At 60.9% G+C, this 9,615-nt stretch overlaps 2 protein-coding genes across 2 annotated transcripts in view; one reads left to right on the forward strand and one right to left on the reverse strand.

Annotated features, from left to right (window-relative positions):
* The window catches only part of CAMSAP3 (calmodulin regulated spectrin associated protein family member 3), an 11,977-nt gene extending 10,249 nt beyond the window's left edge, over positions 1–1,728 (forward strand). The window contains exons 16-19 of the mRNA XM_021709003.1: positions 291–443; positions 793–905; positions 989–1,107; positions 1,195–1,728. Coding sequence (XP_021564678.1) covers positions 291–443; positions 793–905; positions 989–1,107; positions 1,195–1,500 — 691 coding nt within the window. The 3' untranslated portion in view covers positions 1,501–1,728. The remainder of the gene's footprint in view (positions 1–290; positions 444–792; positions 906–988; positions 1,108–1,194) is intronic.
* A 1,128-nt stretch (positions 1,729–2,856) lies between these two features.
* Positions 2,857–9,615, reverse strand: part of XAB2 (XPA binding protein 2) — a 10,063-nt gene continuing 3,304 nt past the window's right edge. Inside the window, exons 5-19 of the mRNA XM_008050872.2 lie at positions 8,828–8,962; positions 8,572–8,736; positions 7,293–7,437; positions 6,743–6,894; positions 6,299–6,418; positions 6,036–6,167; positions 5,809–5,940; positions 5,619–5,732; positions 4,337–4,499; positions 4,062–4,252; positions 3,831–3,953; positions 3,571–3,742; positions 3,272–3,401; positions 3,068–3,177; positions 2,857–2,972 (exon numbers count right to left, since the gene is read on the reverse strand). Of these exons, the coding sequence (XP_008049063.2) occupies positions 2,911–2,972; positions 3,068–3,177; positions 3,272–3,401; positions 3,571–3,742; positions 3,831–3,953; positions 4,062–4,252; positions 4,337–4,499; positions 5,619–5,732; positions 5,809–5,940; positions 6,036–6,167; positions 6,299–6,418; positions 6,743–6,894; positions 7,293–7,437; positions 8,572–8,736; positions 8,828–8,962 (2,046 nt within the window). The 3' untranslated portion in view covers positions 2,857–2,910. The remainder of the gene's footprint in view (positions 2,973–3,067; positions 3,178–3,271; positions 3,402–3,570; positions 3,743–3,830; positions 3,954–4,061; positions 4,253–4,336; positions 4,500–5,618; positions 5,733–5,808; positions 5,941–6,035; positions 6,168–6,298; positions 6,419–6,742; positions 6,895–7,292; positions 7,438–8,571; positions 8,737–8,827; positions 8,963–9,615) is intronic.

Raw genomic sequence — 9,615 nt, forward strand, 5'->3', positions numbered from 1 at the left:
GGGGCTTGCTGGGTGAGGCCCCCGTGGGGGTGTGGGGAGGGGGATGTATGCAGGGGTGCAGGGCAACGGGCCTCAGATGGGACTTGACCCTGTGCTGGGTAGAGTCCCACAGGGACGTGGGGGTTGTGGTGGGGTTTGGGGGTGAGGTGTTTCCGATGGGGGCCGACTCAGTGCTGTTCCCCATGGCCTGCTGGGTGGAGCCCCTGCCCTATAGGTGTGTGGGAGGTTAGACTCGAGTGGGGCTGCAGAGGGGTGAGGGGTCCTAGGCAGGGCTGACCCCACTGAGCCAGGCATCTGTGGAGACTGGGTGACTTTGGGTGGGGACTGACCCACACTCTATCCCCAGGCTCTCGGCTGAGCAAGGTCTACTCCCAGTCCACCCTGTCTTTGTCCACTGTGGCCAACGAGGCCCCCAATAACCTCGGTGTGAAGAGGCCGTCTCGGTGAGTTTAGCCGGGTGGGTGGTGTGAGTGTGTGTCTGTGTGAGCCTTGGGTGTGACACGGCTCAAGTGTGTGCAGATGTGCTCAAGAGGTGGAAGAATACGTGTGTGAGTGGGGTAGTCTGTACCTAGCAGACAGGGCCCGAGGATGTGCCTCTATGTACCCGCCTGTCAGGGGCCCAAGGGGACAAGATGGTACAGGACAGGCAACGCGTGGTCATGTGAGGGCATGCAGTGTACATGTACTGTCTCCTCTGCAGTGTGTGCCAGGTCTGCCTTTCCCCTGGTCCCTCTGCAGATTGAGAGGCTTCACCCACCCAACCCCACCTCCATCCCGTCTCCCCCACTGCAGGGCTCCATCTCCGTCAGGTCTCATGTCCCCAAGCCGCTTGCCCGGAAGCCGTGAACGAGACTGGGAGAATGGCAGCAATGCCTCCTCCCCAGCATCGGTGCCTGAGTACACAGGTGAGTTGGGATTCTGGGCGATGTGACAGGCAGCAGGTACCTCCTGTCCCCTGGCCGTCCCTGCTGACTGCCCCACCCCCCAGGCCCGCGGCTGTATAAGGAGCCCAGCGCCAAATCCAACAAGTTCATCATCCACAATGCCCTGTCACACTGCTGCCTGGCAGGCAAGGTGAACGAACCGCAGAAGAACCGCATTCTCGAGGTGGGCCCACCACTGGGAAGCGGGGGAAGGCTGGGGGGGTAATCAGTGGCATGGCCTGGCCTGCTGACTGCTTCCGCCATCCCCCAGGAAATTGAGAAGAGCAAGGCCAACCATTTCCTGATCCTCTTCCGTGACTCGAGCTGCCAGTTCCGGGCACTCTACACGCTGTCGGGGGAGACAGAGGAGCTATCGCGGCTGGCAGGCTATGGCCCCCGCACTGTCACGCCTGCCATGGTGGAAGGCATCTACAAGTACAATTCGGACCGCAAGCGCTTCACCCAGATCCCCGCCAAGACCATGTCCATGAGTGTCGATGCCTTCACCATCCAGGGCCATCTCTGGCAGAGCAAGAAGCCCACCACGCCCAAAAAGGGTGGTGGCACCCCCAAATAGCCCTGCCCTGGGCGGTCCATGGGCCGCCATCCCCCCAAAGGACAGTCGGTATTCCTGGGTCCTGTTTGTCTCCAACCATGTCTGGGTGGGGCTGGAGTCCCCACCCCGACTTTGAGTCCCGTCCTGCTGTGGGGGCTGAGCTGGGAGGTTCAGGGACTCAGGGCTCAGCTCAGTCCCCTTGTCTGTTCTCCCCACCTTCTTGAATAAAATAATTTAAAGAGAAATTGAGCCTTGTCCCCTTCCTGAGGCTGGCTGGGGTCCCGCACTTGCTGGCTGTTTCTAGTCACTCCAGTGTCTCTTCTGCCTCTTCAATGGCCCCGACACAGTTTCTGCTGTCTATGATAGCCTTTTGGCCAACACTCCCCCTACTTCCCCACCATCAGGGGTGTTTCTTAGTGCCTCTAACTGACCTCTTGGGCACAAGGCTTCCAGCTGGCCCTCCCTGGGCCTCCACCACCCCCACTCACTTGGCTTTCCTCCTGTGTGGCTGTTGTTACCAGCCCTTCCTGGCGGTTGGTTTAGGGCCAACTTCTAACTTGATCTTGTCTTCCCCAGCCAGCCTGCCCGTTTTGAGGCCTGGCTATGGTCTCTGGGCTGGGGGGATTCTGTGTCTCCTTCCTCTGAGCTCTGCTTCTGAGGCTCCAGTTGCCTCCCTGGCATTGCCACTGGTGTCTCAATGCAGGGCCTACACCGCAAGCTTGAGCCAGGCCAGGTCCTGCACAGTTCAGCCCCTGGCTCCCTGGCCTCTCTCCCACCCTGTGACCTCCCCCAAGTCCATGCCAACAGCCTGGGCCTCCCCATGTCCCCAGCTGCCTCTTGCCCACACAGCAGCCTGTGTGACCTGCTCAAAGCACAAATCTGATTATAGTCCTTGATGCTTAAAACCCTTTAATAGCTTAGAGCCCGCTAATGGCTTCCCAGAGCTTAGGCCTAAGGACCACACCCTGGTCACGGCCTGTGGATGAGGTCTGATTCCTGGCCCCTTGCCAGGGACAGAAGCACCAACTTCTTAAGTTCACTGAGCTGGACCGGGGCCCACCTGACTCCAAGGCTCTCCAGAGGCACCCTGGCCCTGGAAAGAGGCTGCTGCCTGGGGACACGGAATGATTCAGAGGCGGTTGGCCGGATCCCCTGGCTCGGGGCTCAAGGAGGCTTCCAGACAGGACCCACTCCAAGGCCCCAGGCGACTGGCCACTTGGTGTCCGGAACTGGCTCAGCGAGGTGAGGCTGGGCGGGTGTTTGGCCTGGGGCCCGGCCGCCCCACCTCCCGCAGCAGCCAATCCGGGCCCAGGGCCAGGGCACTCCTGAGCTGGCAGTCCCTGGGGCACCTGGGCGGCAGGAAGGAGACGCAGACCATGACGTACAAACGAGGCTGTATTGGGGGAAGGGGAGGGGCGTGGGAGGGGTGGGTCAGTCTTCCTTGAGGCTCCCGAACACGGCGGCTGGCACGCTCTGCTGCTCCAGCCTGACCTCTGTGGGGAAGGTGGGGAAAGCTGGCCACTCTCCTGGAGAGGGCCCACCCCCCGCTGTTTGTCCCCGCCCCAGGCCTCACGGGCAGGCCCCTCACCATTGGGCTCCAGGTCCATCTCGTCCTCATCCTCATCCTCGCCAAGCTGGATCTCCTCGGGGTTGACCTGCTGTGCCAGCTCCGCCAGCTCCTCTCGGGAGGCGTCGCTCCTGGGGGCGTGGATCACAAGGCCTCAGCAGCTGCTCCCCTCAACCCACCCCCGATGGCCTGCAGGGCCGTCCTCTTTCCAGATCCGGCCCTCACCTCACGAACAGGATCTTGCTCTGTGCGCGCAGGGGCTGGTCCCGCTCGGCCTCGGCCGCCAACTGCTCCGCCCGCTGCTCCAGCAACTTCATGTCATCCATGCCGCTCTGCCCGGGGGCCAGGTCGGACACTGCGGGGAGGGCCCGGGGTCAGCACTGGGGGCCCTCCCAGCCACATCAGCCGCCCCACCACCTTGGTCCCTGAGACTCCCAGAACCAGGAGGCTGAGGTCAGGCAGAGCTGAGACGCCCCAGACCCGAGGCCAGGCCCACTGAGGCAAGGGGTGGCCGCACCGCTCACCGGTGCCCGTGGCGCTGCCTGACACCTTGAGCATCTGCGAGGCCATGAAGTTGACCTGCGTGTTGTAAGTGGCCTGCACGCTGCGGCGGATCCTCAGCATCTCCTTGATGGTGTCCTCGTTGCCGTGCCGGACCTCGAAGTCCTTCCACGTCTGCCAGAAGGCACCTGTCGTCTGTGCAGGGGTGGGAGGGGACATGTACACATGACAGACCCGCTCGGCCACCGCCTCCCCAACACGTTCCTCCGGCACCCAGCCTTACCCGGGGGTCACAGATCTGGGAGCAGAAACTGTAGATGGCACGGGCACGGTCGATCTCGCCCAGCTTGCACTCCATGTCCGCGAACCGCAAGCACATCTCGCGGGCGTGCTCGTCCGACAGCACCTGGGTGCGGGGGTCAGAGGCCAGGCCATGAGGCCAGGGCAGCTCCAGAGCTCAGGGCACCATAGCCGGCCAGGCCCTTCCCACCTGCCACCACCACCCCCCTCACACCTCAATGGCCTTCTGATAGATGCCGCGGGTGTGGGTGACCCCGTAGATCTCAGCCGCCCGCTTGATGTAGATGTTGAACATGTCGTACTGCTGGGCGGGCTCCACGGCCCTGGTGGCCCGCTCGTACACGGCCATGGCGTGCCGGGCCAGACCCCACTCCTCCTCCAGCTTCGCATAGAGCAGGTACAGGGCTGTGGCGGGACAGGGAGGGTGCTCAGTCAGGGGCCAGTCAGAGGCCCCCTGCACCCTGCCCCTGAGCCCTCCACCCATCTCACTCTTGGCATATTTGGGTGGGCAGCCGTCCAGCGCCTGCTCAAAGAGGTCCCGTGCCCGCTCCAGCTTGCGGCCCCCATAGCGGGCGATGAATTTGGTCAGGTAGGTGCTCCAGATGTCGGACACATTGGGCCATTTGAACAGCGAGATGCCACGCTCGTACGCCTGTCCCGAGGGGGCAAGTTGCATGTGAGAGTCTGAGCTGGAGATCACTGGGCACCCGGGAGGTCTGTCAGGAGCTTGTTAGGCCCCTTTCTTTCCCCCCCATCCCTGCTGTGCCTCCCCTGCCCCATGTGGCACTTGTGAGGGTCCGTATGCTGTTATCTCCCTCCAGACTGCAAGGACTTAAGGCCGGGGGTAAGTAAGTAGGACTTACTAAGCACCTAGTAGGTGACATTATGGATAAAGGTGGGGGTGGCCCCTCAGGTGTGCAGCCGCTGGCTCCCAGCCCTGGAGAGAAGGTCACACTCCCCAGCAGAGGGGCAGGGGGCAGCACACATGTATGTGTTTTGCGTCGAACCTCCCCATCCATGTATCTGTGTCTGGCCTCCGCACAAAGACAAATACTAGCAGGCCAGCAGCAGGACAAGGCCTCACCACATAGACACATAAGACACTCCACGGACCCACAGTCCATCACCTGTGAGCAGACACCAGTACCTGCTCTCTGCTTCATCCATGAGCACAAAGGCAGGACTCAGAGTCTGTCGTGAGCTGAACTGTGTCCCCTCACATTCATACACTGAAGTCCTAACCCCCAGTGGCTCAGAACACAGACGCATTTGAAGATGAAACCATTAAGTTAAAATGAAGTCGTCAGAGTGGGCCTGATCTATTGTGACTGGTGTCCTTTTAAGAAGAAATTTAAGGGTTCAGAGACTCATGCCTATAATTCCAATGCTTTGGGAGATTGAGGTGGAGGATTGCTTGAGGCCAGGAGTTTGAGACCAGCCTGGGCAACATAGCGAGACCCCATCTCTTAAAAAAAATTAATAAGCCAAATTTTTAAATAAAAAAGAAGAGGAACTTTGGACACTGGTAGGTAAAAACAGAAAACTACGTGAGTTGTCTACAAACCCAGGAGAGAGGCCTTGGAAGTAACCGACCCTGCAGACACCACAATCTAGGATGTCCAGCCTCCAGGACTACATGACGAGAAATCTCTGTTGTTCAGGCAACCCAGTCTGTAGTATGTGGTTGCCACCCTAGCAGACTCGTACGGTGCCCAAGGCCCTGGGGAGGGGATGCCACCTTTGGGGGCCTCCACATCTGCCCCAGCCTCACCTTGAAGCTCTCCTCGAAGTACTTGTGCTCCTCCAGGAACATGGCGTAGTTGATGACGATCTGGGGCGTGGCAATGCGCAGGTCCAGGATGCGGTCATACACAGCCTTGGTGGACTGTGGGGACAGGGCGCATCAGAGGGGGTCCTGGGACCGGGGTTGGGCCCTGTCCCTCCCGGCTGCAGCGGCTCACCTGGAAGGTGCCCAGGCTCTCTTCCAGGTCGGCAAGCATTGACCACACCTTCAGTGACTTGTACACACGGTTCTGCACGGGCTCGGAGCCATCAAAGTACTCGGCCCGGCGAGCAGGCAGTGCCGTGGCCTTCTGCAAGGCGGACAGTGGAGGAGGGAGCTCAGTGGCTGTCCCGGGCCTTGACCACACAGCGCAGCCTCCGCCCCACAGCCCAGGCCTGTCCTCACCCGCAGCAGCCGCAAGGCCTCATCGTAATTTTCATGCCGGAGCTCCAGCTCCCCACACTGACACCACACGCTGGCCAGGTCGTCCACCTGCTTGAAGTTTACCTTGGTGGCTTTCTCCAGGATGACACGGGCCTGCAGGGGGCAGGCAGAGGCCAGGCTGAGACCCTGCCGCCCAGCCAGCCCCTACCAGCAATGGTGAGGAAGGGAACTGCACTCACACACACACGTGCACACACACAAAGGCACTTGCAGCAGGGGCTCACATCGTCCAGCTGTCCGTTGTCCTCATAAAACTTGGCAAACGCAACCCACAGTGTGTGGGGCTTGCCCGTTGCTTTGAAGGGGTCCACCGTCTGCACTGCCTCCGTGTAGGTGTTGATGATCTGGGGACAGGAAAGTCCAGGTGAGACTCAGGTGAAGGGCTGTGGCTGACAGGGCGGCAGGGTCTCAGGACAGGACAGCTGCTCTGGGGGTGGGACTGTAGCTCGGAGGGACAGGGCCAGGGTGGGACTATGCTCCAAGCGGCAAGGCTAGGAGGGAATCTTGGCTCAAGGGGCGGGACTAGAAGGGAACTGCAGTTCCAAGGGGTGGGGCTGGGAGGGAGCCTTGGTTACAAGGGGCGGGGCTAGGCAGGAACTGTGGCTCTGAAGGGGCGGGCTAGGAGAGACTACTGCTCCCAGGGGCGGGGCCAGGGAGCCCTTACATACCTCCCGAGGGCGACCCTGGTGCAGGGCCACGCGCTTGTGCCACTCATGCACATGGTGCGGGTTTTGGCGCAGCAAGACGCTGTTGAGGAGCAAGGGTCGCCGGCTGATGAGCTGCTCAAAGCGGGCCAGGCGCAGCTCCAGGTCGACGTCATCTGGGAGCCACGAACGTATGCGTGAGGGCCAGGAACCCCGGGGCAGGCTTGAGCTTTCAGCCACCTCTGCTCTCAGTCCTTCTGTTCCAGCCCCAGCCGAGTGCACCACACCTTGGAGACTCAGCTCCGCTGTCCACCCAGACCTAGGCCTTCTGGAAACTCCTCCAATCCCCACTGTTATTCCAGCCCTCCTGCCCCGTCAGTCTCTGGCCCAAGCCTAAGCCGTGTTCCTAACCCTGGCTCCTCCAGGAACCCCAACCCTCACCGGCTACCCAGCCTCCCTCCCTACTGCCCCTGGCTGAGCCTCCCGGAGCTGGCTTCATCGGAGATGCGCCCTGGACCCCACTCACCATCCACCCAGCCCACTCTCCTCACAAGCCTTGCCCCGGGCCACTCACCATCCTCCTCGCGCCCCAGCTCCGAGGCGGTCTCCATCTTAGCGGCGATCATGCTCTCCTCAAACTGGGCGTAGCTGTCGAATACCTGGGTGAAGTCCCGCACGGTCATCACTGTCCGGATGGCCTCCTCATACACGTCCCGAGCCTGCAGGGATGGGGGCAGGGTGAGAGGAAAGCGATGCACAGAACAGGCAGCGGTGCCCTCAACGCCAGTCCCAACCAGAACTCCATGAGGCCGTCTGGGCCCGCCCAGTGCCAAGGGTGCCAAACCTTGAGATGGAGCCTTCCCGCCCTGCCCTGCTGGAGTGATCTTGGGAGCTTCAGGGCCTCCTCAGTAAACTGAGGTCAGCCCCTTATGCAGAGACACCTTGAGGCTCAACTGACCAACGTGTGGGAAGCACCTGGCATGTAACAGGTAGCCAACAGCCCAGACAGGTTCACACTGTAGGGACCCTCAGCTTGTCTCCAGAGGGCTCAGTCTTTGCTCCACAGCAGCCTCTGCCTGCCCAGCCTCCTTCTTCAGCTCACATTCACCCTCTGCTCCTCACCTGCTCACCCTCCCCAGCTCAGACCCCCTCTTTATCCGGCTCTGGTCTTGCCCTGCTGTCTCTGCCAGCCTTGGCTAGAAAGGGTGTTGTAAAATGCACACCTGCTCACAACCCGGCGGCACCCCCAGCTGGGCAGCATGGTCAGCCCCTCCTCGGCCTGCCTTGCTTCGACCTACCTGCCACTCCCCACTGACCCTGGCTCCTACACCCTACACTTCCCCACCACCTTGCTCTAGTCCCCTCTGCTCTCACCTCCACTGAGATTGCGGTTGCCCCAGTCAGCCTTCGGGGACCCTCTGAGCCCCGCCCACTCCCCCTTCCTCTGAGCTTGCCACTCCACTGCCTGATGACAAGAACGAGCTGACGATGAGTCACGCTAACCCTTGAGGGTCTGGTCCTCTCGTCAGGCACCTGGTTGCTGCTCTGCCCGTGTCACTGAGCTGATTCCTCACAGGCCAGGGAGCGACTGTCACTCCCATTTTGCAAATGAGAACACCCAGGCTTAGTGAGGCCAAGGCCACGCAGCCAGGGGTGGCAGAGCCAGGTCCTACATCCAGGTCTGGCTGACCCCAAGGTTGGTGTGCTTTTGAGCAGGGCTGTCATACCTCCCCTCTCCTTCCAGATAATCGTGTGTGTAGACACGCACGGCTGTCACAAGCATAAAGTATTTTCTGCTCACGCACATGTCCACATGTGTCCCCAGAGTGTCAGAGGGAGAACCTGTCCCGTACCTTCTCAAAATGGCCGCTGCGGATATAGTAGTCGGCCAGGGAGCACCAGAGCTTGCCTAGCTGGTCAGTGAAGCGGGTGAGGCCCCCACGGATGATGGCGTCCACGTTGAGGGACTGCACCTTGTCCGGGTTCTGAGAGATGAGGTCACATAGCTCGTGCCACAGCTACAGGGCATGGGTGGGCAGGGAGGAGTCTCAGTCTCGGCCTGGGGGTGGGGGGGACATGCCTCCCACTTCCATCTCCCCTCCGGCCCACCTGGTAGTTGGACTTGCCGGCCTTGGACACAAAGCGCTCGTCATTCACTACAGTGGCCAGACGCTGTGCGGCCTCATCCAGTCGGTCACTTGACTTGAGGTATTCGATGTACTCCTCTGCACTCTCAGGACTCAGCTAGAGACCCGCCCACACCACCAGCAGTCAGAGGGCCAGCAGGGCCATTCCCCCGTCTCCGCTCAGTGGCTTGGGTCCTCCTGCCACCCACCCACCCCACCTAGCCAAGAGCCAGCCCTGCCATCCCAGCCTCGGCCCTATGGGTCTAGCCTCAGTCCTGACTGGTCCTGTCTTGGTCCCTGTGAGTCCACCTTGATCCCATGGTTCCAGTCTTGACTACAGTAATCCAGCCTCGGCCCCACTATTCCAGTCCCAGGCCTGACTGCTCCAGTCTTGTCCCCAGGGGTCCAGCCTCCATCCTGACTGGTCCAGCCTTGACTCCAGGGGTCCAGCCTCCGTCCTGACTGGTCCGATCTGCAGGCCAGGCCTTACTTCCATCACAAGTGTCCCACCCAAACAGCACTGTGATGAGCATTTCACTACATAGAACAGAGACTACAAGTCTGAGCAAACTGCACCTCATCCTCCCCCAATCAGCACCTCCACTGTCAACTCTGCTTGTCATGTGTTCCCATAGCACTGTCCCTGCCACTCCTTGCCCTCACCATGGCTGCAGTTTTACCCTGTTTTTTTAATTTTTTTTTTTGAGTTGGAGTCTCACTCTGTCGCCCAGACTGGAGTGCAGTGGCCACTCCCGGCCATGCTGCCTCGAC

Source organism: Carlito syrichta, unplaced genomic scaffold (assembly GCF_000164805.1).
Source record: "Carlito syrichta isolate Samal-C Ts95f unplaced genomic scaffold, Tarsius_syrichta-2.0.1 Scaffold153894, whole genome shotgun sequence".
Taxonomy (NCBI): Eukaryota; Metazoa; Chordata; class Mammalia; order Primates; family Tarsiidae; genus Carlito; species Carlito syrichta.